This window comes from Cnephaeus nilssonii (assembly GCF_951640355.1).
Source record: "Cnephaeus nilssonii genome assembly, chromosome: 2".
NCBI lineage: Eukaryota > Metazoa > Chordata > Mammalia > Chiroptera > Vespertilionidae > Cnephaeus > Cnephaeus nilssonii.
Genome location: NC_137073.1, coordinates 35,665,355 through 35,687,803, shown reverse-complemented (window position 1 = coordinate 35,687,803; position 22,449 = coordinate 35,665,355). Strand labels below are relative to the sequence as shown.

The following is a 22,449-nucleotide window of genomic DNA, read 5'->3' as shown; positions in this document are numbered from 1 at the left end:
CACCCAGATCTGGACAACAAGACAAGCAGACAGAGAGCCCAGCACAGTCAGCAAAGGGAGCCACTCTGGGCACATCAGGGTGCTGCTGATTTTTTTTTCTTTTGAGAGAGTGGGTGTGAAGGATGTTGGTGGGTTGGTACCAGATGTCTGAACTTGTTTACAAGAGGAAACAGATGCCAGGGCCCAAGGTGGTCAGCTCAGAGCTGGCAGGCTGGGCCCCGACCCTGAAGTGAGCCCCTCTCAGCTCCCTCCCTCCACCCAGGAGTCCCAAGACTGCCCAGGCACCTCCTCATCCTTGTTTACTCCATCCACAATGATTGTTAACTTTGGAATTTTCCTACCAATAAAAAAAGTCTAAAGAGCAGAGTGTGGGGTGTTCCCTTCCTCTCCTGTAGGGGCCTAATGCAGGCCTGGGTCTCTGGAAAGGTCCTTCCTGCGAGAGCACTCCTGCAAGGGTTGGATGTCAAGTCTAGACATGGGACACTTTTGACCCCTCTTATGCCCACATGCAGACTATGGTGTCCTTTTCCTGCTCCAGGCTGGGCAGAGCCAGGCCCACCTCAGCCTGGGGTTCCCAGAGCAGACGAGCCTAAGGTTATGTCTGGGGGGAAGGAAGTGGCCCTCTGGCCCAGGGAGTAAGGGGTGAGAGCAAAGAAGTCAGCACTTGGCTTCGCTGACTTTGAGGGGGTGCACAGGTCACTCCAGATGGCCATGAGGGCCTGTGTCCACCTGTGAACCCACAGATCCCTGGGCCCACAGACCCAAGAATTCTCAGTCATGCTAGGATGATGTGGCCATGACCTGTTCCCTATGTCCTGGGGAGGGGGTGGGGGTAATCCATAGGAGCAGTGAAGAGGGCTTGAGCAGAGGGATGGAGTCAAACACAGGGCACCTTTCTCTTTTCGGACTCAGGCTCACTCCCCTCTCCTCCACTTCTCACCTCCCTCCAGGGGTCTCCTCAGTTCTCCCAGGCTGTTTCAGACCCAGCGCCTGCCCCTTTATTGGGGTGTGCCTATGTGCTTCCTGGTCAGGGAGGGGCTCCACCTTCCTCTGCCCTTTGGCCTGTCATGTGTGAAGCTCCCAAACTGACTCAGATTCAGCCCTGCCCCTACATCTCCAATGTCTCAGGGAGCAAAGTGCTCTAGGATCTATTTATTTCTAAGGTTCCTTGGCTGGTGTTTATTTTGCTCATTCCGGGTAGGGTGAAGGACAAGCACTCTACTCTCCGGAGCTCCAATGTCTACACTGATGACAACAACGACACTCTGCCTGCTGCCTCTTGTTCTCCAGCTCCTGTCTCTCCATGCTACTACTGGACAAGGTGAGTGACCCCTGGTCCCACTGCCCACACAGCCCCAGCCCCAGCCCCAGCAGCATCTCTGAGATATGCCCACACCCTACGAGGGGCTGCTTCCTGGAGGCACAGATGGGGGTACACTCTGCCTTAGGTGCAGCTTATACCCCCCTCCTCTTATACTGTCCCCACTGAGATTTGGGGAAAGAGTAAGCGCTTTGGAACTCGTCTAAGTTAGCCTCCCTCAGCCTCAGTTTCCCTTCCAGAAAGTGAGAATAAGAAAGTCAACTTGTACCCTGGCCAAGGTGGCCCAGTTGGTTGGAGTGTCATCCAATATATTAAAAAGGTTGTGGTTCGCTTTCTTGTTAGGGCACATACCTAGGTTGTGGGTTCAATCCCCGGTCAGGGCTTGTACAGGAGGCAACGGATTGATTGTAATTTCTTACATCAATGTTTCTCTCTCTCTCTCTCTCTCTCTCTCTCTCTCTCTCTCTCTCTCTCTCTCTCCCTCTTCCCCTCTAAAATCAATAAAACATATCCTCGGATGAGGATTAAAAAAATAAAAAAGAATGCCGACTTGTTAACGCTAGAGGATTAGGTAGAATCCCATGGGCACAATCCCTGGCACATGACAGATATTCAACCAGTGTTAAAATCTGTTATTACCTTGTGAATGTGCCCTTCCTAGCCCTCTCTCACTCCCAGTCCTACACTCAATGCCCATGGTCTTTTTGTACATGGGACAAATGCCTCAAATCTCTGTTCTAACTCTTATCCTGGTCATTTCTGCATCATCCCACCCTGCTTCATGTCCCAAGACTGTTGGGGGTCCCAGAACCCGGAGAGGGGCACTGCTGTAGCCAAATGGGCATGATGGAGTTTCAGGAGCTCCAGATTCTAGTCCTCTCATGAAACTGCTATTGCTCCGTCAGGCAACTGATTTCCTCTCTGGCCTGTTTCTCCCCCTAAAGGACAAGGGCCCTCTAGGGTCCTTACAACTCAGCTACTCTGGGCTCCATGACTGTGGGAACAGCACTCAGGTTGGCAGAGGATGACAGCTGGTCCTTGTTGGACCTTCCAGGAGCTCCCTCTGCCATTTCTGCCCCCAGAGGAAGAAGGAGGGGATCCAAGGCAGAAACCAAACCGTGGGCCTCAGGACTCCCAGCACCTTCAAATGTCATCCTGGGGTGGCCTGACCAGGGAAGGAAGGAGGTTTGGAGGCAAAAGCAGGGGCCTCATACCAGGTCCTGTGAATGTCATTCAAACCATCATGTCCTTGACTTTGTATTGCCCTGAGCTAAGATGTTAGGAGCAGTGAGAGCTCCTGGTGCCCTGGCCCCAGACCCTCGCCAGCTCTTCTCCTAGGAGGAAATGAGGTGGAGGAGGGGAAGAAAGTACACCTGAGCATAATACTGGAACCAGTATTGTTCTTAGCTCAAACCGACCCACAGGAACAGGGTCTTCTCTGAGGACCAAGCTGAGGGCTGACTGGGGAATAAAGAGGATGGGAGAGGCAGGGGGAGAGAGGCTGGGGCAAGGTGGGGCAGTGGCTTGGCTTGCTCTAAAGGCCTGGCTCACTGATCTGAACTCTGTGTCACTTGGCCTCCAATGTGACATTACCTGGAGCTGCTATCTTATTAGTATTAAGAATGACACCCTCTTCCTGGGATCGGTCTAGACCTTCCAGACTCTTAGTCACTTTATCTCTAATGGCATTTTAGTTGGGAAAGATCTTTCTAGCTCCCTCTCATCCCTCCACCCCCCACTTTCCTTTCTTTCTCCCTGCTTTTCCCTTCCCTCTCTGGTTCTTCTCTTCCCCCCCCCCCTCTCTTTCTTGACCTTCCTTTTCCTCCTTCTTTCCTTCACCCCTCACCCTTGCCCTCTTCCCCACATTCCACACTCTGTGGCTCATTGTATCTCTAGCCTCAATCCCCTGTCTGTGAAATGAAGCCTTTCAGATTATCTGTCCTACTCTTCAGGATTCTGTGTTCCCACCTCTGGGCCTGGAATTGGCTGATCTATAGAGCCATGGCCAGCTTTGAGTGGCATCTGACTTTTTCCCATGTCCCCTCTCTGGATCCCCAGAACCACATCCTTCCTCAGGCTACTGAGCTAGGGATGCCAGGTGGCCTCCACCTGTCTTTTCATGGCAGACAAACCCTCTCACCACTGCCCAACTCTTCTTCTTCCAGCACACCCTGGTTATATTGTAAACCAACAAAATGCAATGTTCTCTCCACCCAGCCCATTCCTATCCAGCCTTGGGAAGGGTTCTCTCACCTCCAACTCCCAGCAGGAATGCTCAGTCATCTGTCTTTAAGGTGTCCTTCTGCCTTTTCTTTTTTTTAAATATATTTTATTGATTTTTTACAGAGAGTAAGGGAGAGGGATAGAGAGTTAGAAACATCAATGAGAGAGAAACATTGATCAGCTGCCTCCTGCACACCCCCTACTGGGGATATACCTGCAACCAAGGTACTTGCCCTTGACGGGAATCGAACCTGGGACCTTTCAGTCCGCAGGCCGAAGCTCTAGCCACAGAGCCAAACCAGTTAGGGCCCCTCTGCCTTTTCCATCCTCCCCTGCCCACACTTGTCCTGGGCCTTTCGCCCATCCCCTATTTCCACCAACATCATTTTGTCCTCCTCCTGAGGTAGTCTAAGGAGCATACACTCAAGTGCCTACTTTTCCAATTCTCCCACCGCTACCCCCACTCCATCAACAAGGCCCACCTCCTCTAGGGAGTCTTCCTGGGTCTCTCCACTAACTTCTCCCCTCAAACCCACCCCTGCAACCACAGGTGCCCAAGAAAGATTACATTTGCTTCCTAGAGCTGCTGTAACAAATCAGCACAATCTGTGTGGCTTAGGACAACAGAAAGTTTTTGTCTCATGGTTCTGGAGGCCTGAAGTTCAAAACCAAGGTGTCAGCAAGGCCGTGCTCCTTCTGAAGGTAGTAGGGAAGGATCTGTTCCAGGCCTCTCCCATGGCTTCTGGTGGTTTGCTGGACATCTTGGCATTCTCCAGCTTGTAGGCACATCACCCATCTCTGCCTTTGTCTTCACATGCCATTTCCCTATGTGCATGTCTATATCCAAACTTCTCCTTTAAAAAAAAAAATAAGTCTTTATTGTTCAGATTATTACAGTTGTTCCTCTTTCCCCCCCCCCCCCACCATAGCTCCCCTCCACCCGGTTCCCCCCCCCCATTCCCTTACCCCCACACACACTGTCCTCGTCCATAGGTGTTCGATTTTTGTTCAGTCTCTTCCCGCACCCCCCACACCTCCTTTCCCCTGAGAATTGTCAGTCCACTCCCTTTCTATGCCTCTGATTCTATTATATTCACCAGTTTATTCTGTTCATCAGATTTTTTTATTCACTCGATTTTTAGATTCACTTGTTGATAGATATGTATTTGTTATCACTTTGTTGTTCATAATTTTTATCTTTACCTTTTTCTTCTTCTTCCTCTTCTTAAAGAATACCCTTCAGCATTTCATGTAATCCTGGTTTGGTGGTAATGAACTCCTTTAGCTTTTTCTTCTCTGTGAAGCTCTTTATCTGACCTTCAATTCTGAATGATAGCTTTGCTGGGTAGAGTAGTCTTGGTTGTAGGTTCTTGCTATTCATCACTTTGAATATTTCTTGCCACTCCCTTCTGGCCTGCATAGTTTCTGTTGAGAAATCAGCTGACAATTGTCTGGGTACACCCTTGTAGATAACTAACTGTTTTTCTCTTGCTGCTTTTAAGATTCTCTCTTTGTTGTTTGCCCTTGGCATTTTAATTATGATGTGTCTTGGTGTGGTCCTCTTTGGATTCCTTTTGTTTGGGGTTCTCTGTGCTTCCTGGACTTGTAAGTCTATCTCTTTCACCAGGTAGGGAAGATTTTTGTCATTATTTCTTCAAATAGGTTTTCAATATCTTGCTCTCGCTCTTCTTCTGGCACCTCCATAATTCAGATGTTGGTACGCTTGAAGTTGTCCCAGAGGCTCCTTACACTATCTTCATATTTTTGGATTCTTTTTGCTTTTCCAATTGGTTGTTTTTTGCTTCTTCGTATTTCAGATCTTTGACTTGATTCTAGGGGTCCTCTAGTCTGCTGTTGGATCTCTGTATATTATTCTTTATTTCAGTCAGTGTATGATTAATTTCTAATTGGTCCTTTTTCATATCCTTGAGGATCTCACTATATTTCTTGGAAGTTTCTAGAAGATTCTTGAGTAACCTTATAATCGTGGTTTTGAACTCTATATCCAGTAGTTTGCTTTCCTCCATTTCTTTCATTTGTGACATGTTTCTTTGTCTCCTCATTTTGGCTGCTTCCCTGTGTTGATAGAGTGGCTTTGTGTGACTTATAGGGCCCAGTGGCTCAGCCTCCCCAGTTACCTGAGGTGGACACTCTTGGTGAACCCCTTTGTGGGTTGTGTGCATAGTCTTGATATAGCTAAGCCTTGATTGCTGTTGGTATCACTGGGTGGAATTGACCTCCAGACCAATTGGCTGTGAGGACCAGTTGTGTCTACAATGGGAGAACTGCTGTGCTGGAAACACCCTTTTGGGGCAGGACTTGCTTCAGTGGGGCTTTGGGGCTGCCCCCTGAGTTTGTCTCTTATGGATCTGAAGAGTTGTAATCTGGTGTGGTCTCACTTTGACCACTGGGTGCACTGGCTCTTGTATCTCCAAGGAGGTGCAAAGTCAACCCCTGCCTGAGGCCACCCAGCAGGAGCTACAGAGAGATCTACAGATTACTCCTCTTAGTTTGGGGTTTGGAGGTGCCCAGATGTGGCACAGCTGTGAAGCAATGCAGGCTGCTGAGGAGCCTTAAGCCTTCTTTTGGAAGCTCTGGGTTCTTTGACCCAGCTGCAGTTTGTTAGGTTAGGTTACAAAAGGTCAGGCCATTCATATACAAATGCCTCTGTGCACTGCTTAGGTGGGGTTGTAAATTGGGGTTAAGGGGGGCGTAGTCTCAGGGAATCTGGTTGCCCATTGGCCCTGCCCCGGATAGGTCCCTGGGTCTCTGTGTCCCGTGGGCCCTGTTCAGGAACAATGAATGCTGCAACCACCTCTGAGAGAAAGTCACCCTCGTGTTCCAGCCTGATGCCAGACAGTCCAGTTTCTCCCTGTATGAGTCTGGGTCCCGAGAGTCTCACCCGGTACTGGAATTCAGAGCAGTTGGGAGTTTGTATCTCCCTCCAAATTGAAAAAGACCACAGCATACCCAATTGCCAGCTCGTTTCTGTGTGCCTCCATACCTTCTCTCTTCTGTACCTCTGCACCTCCTACCAGTCTAGATGTGCTTTTCTCTTTCCTTCTTGTTATAGAACTTGCACTTAGCCAGCCTTCCTGTTGTTCTGGATGATATCCTTTTTTTCTTTTAGTTGTAGTTTTTATGTGATTGTGCGAGACAGCAAGTTCAGGTGTTTTCCAATGCCGCCATCTTGGTTCCTCCAAACTTCTCCTTTTTATATTACATCAGTCCTATTGGATTAGGGCCCACTCTACTCCAGTGTAACCTCATCTTAACTAATTATAGCCTCAACTACCCTATTCCCAAATAGGTCACATTCTGTGGTGCTAGGGGTTAGGATTTCACCATGCAAATCTGGGGAAGGGAACACAATTCAACCCATTACAGAGGCCACAGGGGGTTTAAAGCACAAAGCAAAGAAGTGACCTGATGCATGTGTATTGAAGAGATCCCTCTAACTGTGGTGTAGAGGACTGATTAGCATGGAGACCCAAATAGGAAGCAGGGAGATGGGGCATGAAGCAATGGTAATACTCTGGGTGAGAATTGATGGCAGCACTGAGCCAGTGGTTACAGGAGAAATGTCAAGAAGTGGACATGTTCAGGATATGCTCTGCAGGAAGCATCAGCAGGCCAAGTGGATAGAGTAAATATAGAAGGTAAAGGGGGAAGGAGAATTAGGATATCTTTTGAGGAGTTGGGTTGATTTCTGAGAGGGGTTTAGAAGAAAAATCAGGGGTTCTGTTTTGGACAAGTCTGTGGTACCTAATTAACATCACTTGGAGATGTCAAGTTGAAAATGGAAATCACAAGTCTGCCATTAAGAAGGAAGGTTGATTTAAGCCCTATATTTCCATGGATGCCATGCCAGGGATGCAGAACATGCATGACAAAGGGTTGATAGTCCAGCTTGACCTCAAAGCTTCTTTTTCCTATGGGGATCTGGAAAACAGTGAAAACATTTCTGAGATCTATGCTCTGGCCACACTGCCCATCATGCAAGAAGAACACAGCTCCAGAAGTGCTGCTGGGGTTCCCTACCGAGTCCTGGAACACACCAAGAATGAGTGAGCCCAGTCTGAAAGAAATTCACCTTCCCTCCATTTATAGCTGTTCAAGTCATGCTGACAGTGGTTCAATTCTTCATTCTAAAACTTTCCTTTCAAGTATTTTTTTAAAACTGAGAACTGTGTGGATGGGGATCTTGAAAAGGCCTTCTCTCTGGCAGATGATATGTTATCTTGGTCTTGGAAATTTCAGATGTTAGGGGTAAAGGGAGAGGACAAAAGCAGTATTTCAGGTGGGTGGTAGGGAATTCAGCCTCTGCCTGGTTAGCCCAGCAGATTTAGAAAGCCTTTATCATTCTTGATGTTGGTAACTGAGCTTCCTCAATCAATGACCAAAGGTTGCCTCATTCTTCAGAGCCAAAGCCAGGCTGAGATTCTGCCCATCCTCTCCAAATCCAGTGAAAGGCTGGAGACCTATAAGTCTAGCCTTCTCTCACCTCACACGCAGGCCTGATCTCTACCCCTCTCACTCATGATTCCATATGTTCGATAACATTTGTTTTGCCTTCACATGGCCCAGTGGGCCAGCCCTGTCATTTGCCTGTAGGAAATGCACTTATGCCCTCCCATTGTCTGTGCCATCCCAGTGAAAATGTGCTTGATGTGTTTATATTGGATCTACTCTGAAAACTAAAAACAAACAAATAAATAATGACAACAAAAACCGAAGGGAGCATGCATATAAGCCTAACAATTGGACACAGACACCAGGGGGGTGAGGACATGAGTGGGGAGGTGGGGGAGGCAACGGGGGGGATAAGGATACATGTGTAATACCTTAATCCAGTGATGGGCAACCTTTTGAGCTTGGTGTGTCATACTTCGCCAAAAAACTGAGCATAACTCGGGTAGTGTGTCACTTTGAGGAAAAAACATTATTTCGCAAATGTTTCATCCTCAGGAGCAGCAAATGTTTCATCCTCGGCATGTGGCCACCTCAGCGGCTGCGTGTCATTAAAAATGGCTACGAGTGTCAGTGCTGACACGCGTGTCATAGGTTCGCCATCACTGCATTAATCAATAAAGAAAAAAAAAAAGACAGAAGGGAGGCCAGCCAATAAGAGACTGAGAATGACAATTAGCCTCCAGGTAGAAGCAATTACCCTACCCTGTCCGAAAACCTCTCACCCCACCTGTGGGCAATAGCCTGAGGCTACTCAAGACAATCAGTCTGCAGACAGAGGCAGGTCTCTGGAAGCTTTTAGTCTTTATCTTATCGAATTAGTCAGAAATAGCATTTGACACTGTCCTGCACTAGAGATTGGGACTTGTAGTGGATCTACCTAATACACAGTCACAAACCCAAACAGGCAGTGAAAATTGGGAGACAACAAAATAACCCCCCAAATGAAAGAACAAGAGAATTCTCCAGAAGAGCTAAATGAAATGGAGATAAGAAACTTATCAGACATATGATGGCAAAGATGCTCAACAGCATAAGAAAAGATATAGTAACTATGAAGAATGACACAGCACTAATAAAGAACACCATGGAAGGAATATATAGCAGATTAAGGGAAGCCAAGGATTGAATCAGTGAATTAGAAGACAGGGTATAAAAAAATCACTCAATCAGAGAACCAAAAAGAAATAACAATTAAAAAACAGGACAGCTTAAGGGAGCTGTGGGTCAACATGTAACCTAATAATATTTGCATAACAGGAGTGCCAGAAGGAGAAGAAAGTGAGCATGGGATAAAGAATGTGTTTGAAGAAATAATGGCAAAAAACTTCACTAACCTGGTGAAGGAAAAAGTTACACAAGTATAGGAGGCACAGAGAGTCCCAAGCAAGAAGAACCCATACAGGCCCATGTCCAGACACATCATAATTAAAATGCCAAAAATTAAAGAAAAAGAGAGAATCTTTTTAAAAAAATATATATTTTATTGATATTTTACAGAGAGTAAGGGAGAGGGACAGAGAGTTAGAAACATCGACGAGAGAGAAACATCGATCAGCTGCCTCCTGCACACCCCCTACTGGGGATGTGCCCGAAACCAAGGTACATGCCCCCGACTGGAATCGAACCCGGGACCCTTCAGTCCGAAGGCCGACGCTCTGTCCACTGAACCAAACCGGTTTCAGCCAAAGAGAGAATCTTAAAGGAAGCAAGAGAAAAGCAAACTGTTATCTACAAAAGAGCTTCCATAAGGCTGTCAGCTGATTTCTCATCAGAAACTCTATGGGCCAGAAGGGAATGGCATGAAGTATTCAGGGTAATGAAAAGCAAGGATCTGAAACCAAGATTACTATATCCAGCAAGGTTATCATTCAAAATAGATGGTGAAATGAAGAGCTATCCAGTCAAAGAAAGGATAAAGGAGTTTGTCACCACCAAATCAGCACTGCAAGAAATGCTAGAGGAATTGCTGTAATGAGAAGAAGAAATAGAGAGAGAAACATAGGCATAAAGAATTAAAGTGGCAATAAATAAGTACCTATCAATAATAACCTTAAATCTTTAAGACAATAAATTAACAAGGAAACAATGACTCTAAATGACATGCTGGGTCAGACAGATGGATTTAATTGACGTTTATAGAACTTTTTACCCCAGAGTTGCAGAATATGTATTCTTCTCAAGTGCACATGGGTCATTCTCAAAGGTAGAGCACATGTTAGGACACTAAACAAATCTCTACAAATTCAAGAATATTGAAATCATACCAAACATATTCTCAGATCATAATGGAATGCAATTAGAAATCAACTACAGTAAAAACACTCAAAAACATTCAAACACATGGAAACTAAATAGCATTTTATTGAATAATGAATGGGTTACTAATGAGATCAAGAAAGAAATCAAAATCTTTCTGCAAACAAATGAAAATGAACACACAACAACCCCAAATCTCTGGGACACAGCAAAAGCAGTCCTGAGAGGCCTACCTCAAAAAACAAGAAATATTAATAATAAACTATTTAACCCTACAATTTAAAGAATTAGAAAGAGAACAACAATAAAAGTCTAGAGTAAATAGAAGGAAGGAAATAATAAAGATTAGAGCAGAAATAGATGACAGAGACTAAAAAAAAAAAAAAATACAAAAGATCAATGAAACCAAGAGCTGGTTATTTGAAAAGATAAACAAGATTGATGTATCTTCGGTCAGACTCATCAAGACACAAAGAGAGAGAACCCAAATAATTAAAATCAGAAATAAAAGTGGTGAAGTAACAACTGATATCACAGAAATACAAAGGATTATAAGAAGATACTATGAGTAACTCTATGCCAACAGGCTGGTCAATGTGGATGAAATGGACAAATTCCTAGAAAAATACAATCTCCAAAAACTGAATCAAGAAGAATCATAAAGGTCCTTGCTGGTTTGGATCAGTGGATAGAGTGTTGGCCTGTGGACTGAAGGATCCAGGGTTCAATTCCAGTCAAGGGCACATGCCTATGTTGTGGGCTCAATCCCCAATGTGGGTCTGCAGGAGGCAGCTGATCAAAGATTCTCTCTCATCATTGATGTTTCTATATCTTTCTCTCTCTCCTTTCCTCTCTGAAATCAATAAAAATATATTTTAAAAAAAGAAGAATCAGAAAATCTGAATATGTTAATAACAACTGAGGAAACTGACACAGTAATAAAAAATTTCCAAGCAAACAAAAACCCACATCTGGACAACTTCACAGGGGAGTTTTACCAAACATTCAAAGAAGAACTAACACATATACTCCTGAAACTATTCAAAAAAATTCAAGAGGAGGGAACAGTTCCTTACTCTTTTTATGATGCCAGAATTATGCTAATTCCAAAACCAAATAAATTCTGCAAAGGAAGAGAATTACAGGCCAATATCCCTGAGGAATATAGATGCTAAATCCTCAACAAAATCTTAGCAAATTGTATCCAGGAATATATTAAAAAGATCATACACAATGACCAAGTGGAATTTATTCCAGGGATGCAAGCTTAGTACAATATTCACAAATCAATAAATGTGATACATCATGTAAACAAATTGAAAGACAAAAATCACATGATCATATCAATCGATGCAGAAAAAGCATTCGACAAAATCCAACACCCATTTTTTATTAAAACGTTCAGCAAAGTGGGAATAGAGAGAACATGCCTCAATATAATAAAGGCCATATATGACAAACCTAGAGTGAATATAATACTTAATGGGCAAAAACTAAAACCATGTCCCCTAAGAACAGGAACAAGATAGGGCTGTCCCTTTCAACACTCTTATTCAACACAATACTGGAAGTCCTAGCCACAGCAATCAGACAAGAAGAAATAAAAGGCATTCAAATTGGAAAGGAGGAAGTAAAATTCTCATTATTCGCAGATGACATGATATTGTACATAGAAAACCCTAAAGACGCAACCAAAAAACTATTAGATTTAATAAAGGAATTTGACAATGTAGCAGGATACAAAATTAACATCCAGAAATCAATGGCATTTTTTATATGCCAATAATGAATTCTCAAAAAGATAAACTAAACCAACAATTCCATTTACCATAGCAACAAAAAAATTAAGATACCTAGGAATAAAGTTAACTAAGGAGGTAAAAGACTTATATTCAGAAATACAGGATGTTGAAAAAAGAGATAGAGGAAGATATAAACAAGTGGAAGAATATACTGTGTTCATGGATTGGTAGAATTAACATCATTAAAATGTCCCTATACCCAAAGCAATCTATAGATTCAATGCAATCCCTATTAAATTATCAACAGTATATTTCACATAGAACAAATACTCCAAAAATTTATTTGGAAACAAAAAAGACCCTGAATAGCCACAATAATCTTGAGAAAGAAGAAAAAAGTTGAAAGAATCACAATACCAGATATCAAGTTATACTACAAAACTACTGTAATCAAAATAGCCTGGTACTGGCACAAGAATAAGCATGTAGATCAATGAAACAGAACAGAGACCCCAGAAATCGACCCAAGCCATTATGCTCAATTAATATTTGATAAAGGAGGCAGGAGCAGTCTCTTAAATAAATGGTATCAAGACAGTCTCTCTAATAAATGGTGTTGGGAAAACTGGGCAGATATATGCAGAAAGAAAGAAAGAAAGAAAGAAAGAAAGAAAGAAAGAAAGAAAGAAAGAAAGAAAGAAAGAAAGAAAGAAAGAAAGAAAGAAGGAAGGAAGGAAGGAAGGAAGGAAGGAAGGAAGGAAGGAAGGAAGGAAGGAAGGAAGGAAGGAAGGAAGGAAGAAAATAGACCACCAACTTATGCCATACACAAAAATAAACTCAAAATGGATGAAAGACTTAAGTGTAAGGTGTGAAACCATAAAAATCCTAGAAGAAATCATAGGCAACAAAAACTCAGACATCTCTCATAGCAATATGTTTACAGGTACATCTCCTAGGCCCTAGGGCAAAAGGAAAGTAAGGAGAAAATAAACAAATGGGACTACATCAAAATAAAAAGCTTCTGCACAGCAAAAGAAACCATCAACAAAATGGAAAAATATCCTCAGGTGAGGATTAACAACAAAAAACAAACAAACAAAAATGGGCAAAGGACCTAAATAGACATTTCTCCAAAGTGGACATACAGATGGCAAAGAGACATATGAAAAAATGCTCTAAGTCACCGATCATCAGAGAGGTGCAAATTAAAATGAAAATGAGGTATCACCTCACACCTGTAAGAATGGTTACCATCAGTAAATCAAGAAATGACAAATGCTGGCGAGGATGTGGAGAAAGGGGAACCCTAGTACACTGCTGGTGGGAATGCAGACTGGTACAGCCATTATGGAAAACAGTATGGAGTTTCCTCAAAAAATTTAATATGGAATTTCCATTTCACCCAGTGATCCCATTTCTAGAAATATATCCTAAGAAGCCCGAAACACCAATCAGAAAGAATATATGCACCCCTATGTTCATAGCAGCGTTATTTACAATAGCTAAGATCTGGAAACAGCCCAAGTGCCCATCAATAGAAGAGTGGATAAAAAAGCTGTGCTACATTTATACCATGGAATACTATGCAGCAATGAAAAAGAAGGATCTCTTACCCTTTGAGACAGTATAGAGCAGTAGTTCTCAACCTTTCTAAGGCTGTGACCCTTTAATACAGTTCCTCATGTTGTGGTGACTCCCAACCATAAAATTATTTTAGTTGCTACTTCATAACTGTAGTTTTGCTACTGGAGCAAGGGACACACATGGGAATCATTAGGATGTGGATGGTTTGTAAAGCTGTGAGCTCCCCCTGGGATGGAGAGTAGGCAGAGAGCTTAGGGTAGAGCCTAGGACATGCCCAAATCTCCCAAAAGGAAGTCTAGAAGGAATGCCAAGGGTGGGAGGAAAACTGAGAGAGTGCAGTAACCCAGAAGCCAAGTGAAGATGGTCTTCTTTCAAGAAGGAGAGGGTGTAGGCAAGAGATAAAAATCCACACTACTATCCTTAACCCATTACATGACTGGAACCCATTAGTTTCCTAGGGCTGCTGTAGCAGTCACACAAACCGTGTGACTTAAAAGAACAGAAATTTATTGTCCCACAGTTCTGAAATCTGACTCCTGAATTGGACAGGAGTTTCCTGTCATATACCTGCACCATGTGACATTGCCCAACCTCCCCAAAGACCTGTGAAGCCTCATCCCCCACCCCCAATTTCCTTGCTTCACCTGTATCTGGACTAGGTCATGATGCTTGACTTCTAGACTGTGAAAGAAGCAAGGCACTCAGCCACCTGGGCCCTTTCCAAAAGATTAGGTGAGAGCACTCACAGAGCTTTGAAAGAATGAAGGATACCCAGATAGGGAAGAAGTGTTATAACTCTGGGAGGCTAACTTCCCTTTCTCTCAGAATTCAGTGAGGGCAGGGCTGTTTGGAACAGAGGACAGTGTGTGCCTCAGAAGGACCTCCGGGGCCACAAGTGCTAGCAGAGCAATAGAGCAGGTGAAGCACTGCAGCCCTGGAGGCACAGCAAAGAATGCCTCACCATTCAAAAATATTGGAACCACCCTGAGCATGCTGGGAAAGGGAAATATTATACAGCCCCTGACTGCTTAGTTTCGGAGGCCTTACAGAGACTCTTCAAAGATGGAGGGAATCAGCTGGGGTCTGAGGAAGAGAGTTCAGGCTCGACGAGACTCAAAACAGCTTAAAAGAGAGGGTAAAAAACCCAAATTGGCCCAAAACTATGTCCAGTACATTGCAGACAATAAATTTTGACACCTAAATTTCTCTGAAAAATATCTTTTACAGGCAACACCACAAATGCTTCTTCATCTTCAACAATTCAGGCTGGCAGCTCTGGCTTCGAAAACCCTACTGCTACATCTTCAACAGAAGATAGCACATCTTCAACAATGTCTAGTGACAACAACAGCCCTATAACATCTGTGGAAGATGCTACTGCATCACTAACAATGCTTTCTGGTGGCACCACTCTTCTGACAGCCTCTACAGAGACCACAGTATATTCAACATTTTATACAGACAGTGACACCATTGTGACAGTGTTTACGGAGGATGGTGCATCTTCAATAACTTCTACTGTTAGTGCCATTTCAATGCCTACTCCTGAAGAGACTACTGCATTTCCTACAACTCCTACAGACACCGATGACACCAGCACCCAAATGACAACCACAACTGACACTGGGGTACCTTCAGCAACTCCTACTTACAGTGACACACCTGGGACAACACCTAAAGAGGCTGGTTCATCTTCAACATCTCTGGCTGGCAGCATCTCTCCTGATACAACTTCAACAGAAGGTAGCACATCTTCAACAATGTCTAGTGACACCAGTAGCCCTGAAACATCTACTGCAGAAGCTACTGCATCACCAACAATGCCTTCTGGTGGCACCACTCCTCTGACAGCCTCCATAGAGACCACTGTATCGTCAACATCTTCTATAGACAGTGCCACCACTGTGACAGTGTCTACAGAGGCTGGTGCACCTTCAACAGCTTCGACTGACAGTGCCATTCCCATGACAACTCCTACAGAGACTTCTGCATCTACTACAACTCCCACTGACACCCCCACCCAGATGATAACCACAACCGAAACTGGGGTACCTTCAGCAACTCCTACTTACAGCGTCACCCCTGGGACAACACCTACAGAGGCTAGTTCATCTTCAACAACTATGGTTGGCAGCACCTCTCCTGATACAACTTCAACAGAAGGTAGCACATCTTCAACAATGTCTAGTGACACCAGTAGCCCTGAAACATCTACTGCAGAGGCTACTGCATCACCAACAATGCCTTCTGGTGGCACCACTCCTCTGACAGCCTCTACAGAGACCACTGTATCGTCAACATCTTCTATAGACAGTGCCACCACTGTGACAGTGTCTACAGAGGCTGGTGCACCTTCAACAGCTTCGACTGACAGTGCCATTCCCATGACAACTCCTACAGAGACATCTGCATCTCCGACAACTCCTACAGACACCGATGACACCAGCACCCAAATGACAACCACAACAGAAACTGGGGTACCTTCAGCATCTCCTACTTACAGCGTCACCCCTGGGACAACACCTACAGAAGCTAGTTCATCTTCAACAACTCTGGCTGGCAGCATCTCTCCTGATACAACTTCAACAGAAGGTAGCACATCTTCAACAATGTCTAGTGACACCAGTAGCCCTGAAACATCTACTGCAGAGGCTACTGCATCACCAACAATGCCTTCTGGTGGCACCACTCCTCTGACAGCCTCTACAGAGACCACTGTATCGTCAACATCTTCTATAGACAGTGCCACCACTGAGACAGTGTCTACAGAGGCTGGTGCACCTTCAAACACTTCTACTGACAGTACCATTCCCATGACAACTCCTACAGAGACTTCTGCATCTACTACAACTCCCACTGACACCCCCACCCAGATGATAACCACAACCGAAACTGGGGTACCTTCAGCAACTCCTACTTACAGCGTCACCCCTGGGACAACACCTACAGAGGCTAGTTCATCTTCAACAACTATGGTTGGCAGCACCTCTCCTGATACAACTTCAACAGAAGGTAGCACATCTTCAACAATGTCTAGTGACACCAGTAGCCCTGTAACATCTACTGAAGAGGCTACTGCATCACCAACAATGCCTTCTGGTGGCACCACTCCTCTGACAGCCTCTACAGAGACCATTGTATCGTCAACATCTTCTATAGACAGTGCCACCACTGTGACAATGTCTACAGAGGATGGTGCATCTTCTACAACTTCTACTGACAGTACCATTCCCATGACAACTCCTACAGAGACTTCTGCATCTACTACAACTCCTACTGACACCCCCACCCAGATGACAACCACAACCGAAACTGGGGTACCTTCAGCAACTCCTACTTACAGCGTCACCCCTGGGACAACACCTACAGAGGCTAGTTCATCTTCAACAACTCTGGCTGGCAGCATCTCTCCTGATACAACTTCAACAGAAGGTAGCACATCTTCAACAATGTCTAGTGACACCAGTAGCCCTGTAACATCTACTGCAGAGGCTACTGCATCACCAACAATGCCTTCTGGTGGCACCACTCCTCTGACAGCCTCTACAGAGACCACTGTATCGTCAACATCTTCTATAGACAGTGCCACCACTGTGACAATGTCTACAGAGGATGGTGCATCTTCCACAGCTTCGACTGACAGTGCCATTCCCATGACAACTCCTACAGAGACTTCTGCATCTACTACAACTCCCACTGACACCCCCACCCAGATGACAACCACAACCGAAACTGGGGTACCTTCAGCAACTCCTACTTACAGCGTCACCCCTGGGACAACACCTACAGAAGCTAGTTCATCTTCAACAACTCTGGCTGGCAGCATCTCTCCTGATACAACTTCAACAGAAGGTAGCACATCTTCAACAATGTCTAGTGACACCAGTAGCCCTGTAACATCTACTGCAGAGGCTACTGCATCACCAACAATGCCTTCTGGTGGCACCACTCCTCTGACAGCCTCTACAGAGACCACTGTATCGTCAACATCTTCTATAGACAGTGCCACCACTGTGACAATGTCTACAGAGGATGGTGCACCTTCAACAACTTCTACTGACAGTACCATTCCCATGACAACTCCTACAGAGACTTCTGCATCTACTACAACTCCCACTGACACCCCCACCCAGATGACAACCACAACCGAAACTGGGGTACCTTCAGCAACTCCTACTTACAGCGTCACTCCTGGGACAACACCTACAGAGGTTAGTTCATCTTCAACAACTCTGGCTGGCAGCATCTCTCCTGATACAACTTCAACAGAAGGTAGCACATCTTCAACAATGTCTAGTGACACCAGTAGCCCTGTAACATCTACTGCAGAGGCTACTCCATCACCAACAATGCCTTCTGGTGGCACCACTCTGCTGACAGCCTCTACAGAGACCACTGTATCGTCAACATCTTCTATAGACAGTGCCACCACTGTGACAGTGTCTACAGAGGCTGGTGCACTTTCAACAGCTTCGACTGACAGTGCCATTCCCATGACAACTCCTACAGAGACTTCTGCATCTACTACAACTCCCACTGACACCCCCACCCAGATGACAACCACAACCGAAACTGGGGTACCTTCAGCAACTCCTACTTACAGCGTCACCCCTGGGACAACACCTACAGAGGCTAGTTCATCTTCAACAACTATGGCTGGCAGCACCTCTCCTGATACAACTTCAACAGAAGGTAGCACATCTTCAACAATGTCTAGTGACACCAGTAGCCCTGTAACATCTACTGCAGAGGCTACTGCATCACCAACAATGCCTTCTGGTGGCACCACTCCTCTGACAGCCTCTACAGAGACCATTGTATCGTCAACATCTTCTATAGACAGTGCCACCACTGTGACAATGTCTACAGAGGATGGTGCATCTTCTACAACTTCTACTGACAGTACCATTCCCATGACAACTCCTACAGAGACTTCTGCATCTACTACAACTCCTACTGACACCCCCACCCAGATGACAACCACAACCGAAACTGGGGTACCTTCAGCAACTCCTACTTACAGCGTCACCCCTGGGACAACACCTACAGAGGCTAGTTCATCTTCAACAACTCTGGCTGGCAGCATCTCTCCTGATACAACTTCAACAGAAGGTAGCACATCTTCAACAATGTCTAGTGACACCAGTAGCCCTGTAACATCTACTGCAGAGGCTACTGCATCACCAACAATGCCTTCTGGTGGCACCACTCCTCTGACAGCCTCTACAGAGACCACTGTATCGTCAACATCTTCTATAGACAGTGCCACCACTGTGACAATGTCTACAGAGGATGGTGCATCTTCCACAGCTTCGACTGACAGTGCCATTCCCATGACAACTCCTACAGAGACTTCTGCATCTACTACAACTCCCACTGACACCCCCACCCAGATGACAACCACAACCGAAACTGGGGTACCTTCAGCAACTCCTACTTACAGCGTCACCCCTGGGACAACACCTACAGAAGCTAGTTCATCTTCAACAACTCTGGCTGGCAGCATCTCTCCTGATACAACTTCAACAGAAGGTAGCACATCTTCAACAATGTCTAGTGACACCAGTAGCCCTGTAACATCTACTGCAGAGGCTACTGCATCACCAACAATGCCTTCTGGTGGCACCACTCCTCTGACAGCCTCTACAGAGACCACTGTATCGTCAACATCTTCTATAGACAGTGCCACCACTGTGACAATGTCTACAGAGGATGGTGCATCTTCCACAGCTTCGACTGACAGTGCCATTCCCATGACAACTCCTACAGAGACTTCTGCATCTACTACAACTCCCACTGACACCCCCACCCAGATGACAACCACAACCGAAACTGGGGTACCTTCAGCAACTCCTACTTACAGCGTCACCCCTGGGACAACACCTACAGAAGCTAGTTCATCTTCAACAACTATGGCTGGCAGCATATCTCCTGATACAACTTCAACAGAAGGTAGCACATCTTCAACAATGTCTAGTGACACCAGTAGCCCTGTAACATCTACTGCAGAGGCTACTGCATCACCAACAATGCCTTCTGGTGGCACCACTCCTCTGACAGCCTCTACAGAGACCACTGTATCGTCAACATCTTCTATAGACAGTGCCACCACTGTGACAATGTCTACAGAGGCTGGTGCACCTTCAACAACTTCTACTGACAGTACCATTCCCATGACAACTCCTACAGAGACTTCTGCATCTACTACAACTCCTACTGACACCCCCACCCAGATGACAATGACAACCGAAACTGGGGTACCTTCAGCAACTCCTACTTACAGTGTCACTCCTGGGACAACACCTACAGAGGCTAGTTCATCTTCAACAACTCTGGCTGGCAGCATCTCTCCTGATACAACTTCAACAGAAGGTAGCACATCTTCAACAATGTCTAGTGACACCAGTAGCCCTGTAACATCTACTGCAGAGGCTACTGCATCACCAACAATGCCTTCTGGTGGCACCACTCCTCTGACAGCCTCTACAGAGACCACTGTATCGTCAACATCTTCTATAGACAGTGCCACCACTGTGACAGTGTCTACAGAGGCTGGTGCACCTTCAACAACTTCTACTGACAGTACCATTCCCATGACAACTCCTACAGAGACTTCTGCATCTACTACAACTCCCACTGACACCCCCACCCAGATGACAACCACAACCGAAACTGGGGTACCTTCAGCAACTCCTACTTACAGCGTCACTCCTGGGACAACACCTACAGAGGTTAGTTCATCTTCAACAACTCTGGCTGGCAGCATCTCTCCTGATACAACTTCAACAGAAGGTAGCACATCTTCAACAATGTCTAGTGACACCAGTAGCCCTGTAACATCTACTGCAGAGGCTACTCCATCACCAACAATGCCTTCTGGTGGCACCACTCTGCTGACAGCCTCTACAGAGACCACTGTATCGTCAACATCTTCTATAGACAGTGCCACCACTGTGACAGTGTCTACAGAGGCTGGTGCACTTTCAACAGCTTCGACTGACAGTGCCATTCCCATGACAACTCCTACAGAGACTTCTGCATCTACTACAACTCCCACTGACACCCCCACCCAGATGACAACCACAACCGAAACTGGGGTACCTTCAGCAACTCCTACTTACAGCGTCACCCCTGGGACAACACCTACAGAGGCTAGTTCATCTTCAACAACTATGGCTGGCAGCACCTCTCCTGATACAACTTCAACAGAAGGTAGCACATCTTCAACAATGTCTAGTGACACCAGTAGCCCTGTAACATCTACTGCAGAGGCTACTGCATCACCAACAATGCCTTCTGGTGGCACCACTCCTCTGACAGCCTCTACAGAGACCACTGTATCGTCAACATCTTCTATAGACAGTGCCACCACTGTGACAATGTCTACAGAGGATGGTGCACCTTCAACAACTTCTACTGACAGTACCATTCCCATGACAACTCCTACAGAGACTTCTGCATCTACTACAACTCCCACTGACACCCCCACCCAGATGACAACCACAACCGAAACTGGCGTACCTTCAGCAACTCCTACTTACAGTGTCACCCCTGGGACAACACCTACAGAGGCTAGTTCATCTTCAACAACTTTGGCTGGCAGCACCTCTCCTTATACAACTTCAACAGAAGGTAGCACATCTTCAACAATTACTAGTGAGATCAACAGTCCTGGGATATCCACTACAAAGGCTACTGCATCCTCTACAATGATTTCTGGTGGATCCACCTTTCTGACAACCTCCACAAAGACTACGGTATCCACAACATCTTTTACGGATAGTACCTCTCTTGTGACGCTATCCACAGAAGCTGGTGAATCTTTAACATCTCCTAGTTCCAGTGCCACTCTTGTGACAGTGTCTACTCAGGCATCTTCAACAACTCCCACTTATACAAACACACCCACTTCGTCTTCAACAACTCCTAGTGACACCAGAACTACTGTGATAACTTCTACAGGGACTGTTGTATCTTCAACTACTCCCACTGATAGCTCCTCTTCTGTGACAATCCATACAGAGTCTACTTCATCGTCAACAAGCCCAGTTGCCTCCAGCACAGTTTTGACCACCACTACTGATGAGAGTTCTTCTCTTACCACTTTAGGAGACACCACTCTATCTGTCTCGATTTCTACAGAAGGACATAGTTCTGTAACAACTATTTCTGACACCACCACTCTTATGTCCATTACTACTACTTCTGACATTCCCTCAACAACCGGTGCTGGCTCTACATCTATGACAATTTCCACTGAATCAAATGCACCCACAACTATAAGTGGTGCCACCAAATCTGTTTCAACTCCTACAGAGGTCAGCACAACTGCAACAACTATTGCTAACACTCCCACAACCAGCACACCTGCCACTTCTACTTCAACTCCTACTCAGTCCAATACACCTACCACATCTACCTTTGCCACCACCTCTCTTATGACCAGTACCTCAGAAGCCAGCACATTTTCAACAGTTGTTTCTGGCACCACCTCACCTGTGTCTACTCCTGGCCACTCTAGCCCTGCAACAACCTCTGCCTCCTCCACTTCTGTAACCTCTGACGTCACCACCACGACTCTCTCAACCTCAACAGCCGGAATAAAACCTAGCACTCAGAGTGCTACATCCACCACAGTCCCCACTGTCTCTAGTGTTATACCAACAATAGCAAGTAAGTAATTTCTGAATTCACTTTTTAAAAACTTTAGTTTCTTTTCAATCTACCCTCTTCGTGGTTTTCTTCTTAAACGTTTTCTCATTCACTTCTTATGCTCTTACTTGCTTTCCATTAAATACAAACCTCTGCGTCCTATCACTGTACCATTTGTTTCTCTATGTCTTTTTTTTT

At 45.4% G+C, this 22,449-nt stretch overlaps 1 protein-coding gene across 1 annotated transcript in view; it reads left to right on the top strand.

Annotated features, from left to right (window-relative positions):
• LOC307093125 (uncharacterized protein) overlaps positions 1 to 22,449 on the top strand; it is a 59,865-nt gene that overhangs the window by 16,299 nt on the left and 21,117 nt on the right. Inside the window, exons 2-3 of the mRNA XM_079760893.1 lie at positions 1,202 to 1,321; positions 14,827 to 22,272. Of these exons, the coding sequence (XP_079617019.1) occupies positions 1,237 to 1,321; positions 14,827 to 22,272 (7,531 nt within the window). The 5' untranslated portion in view covers positions 1,202 to 1,236. The remainder of the gene's footprint in view (positions 1 to 1,201; positions 1,322 to 14,826; positions 22,273 to 22,449) is intronic.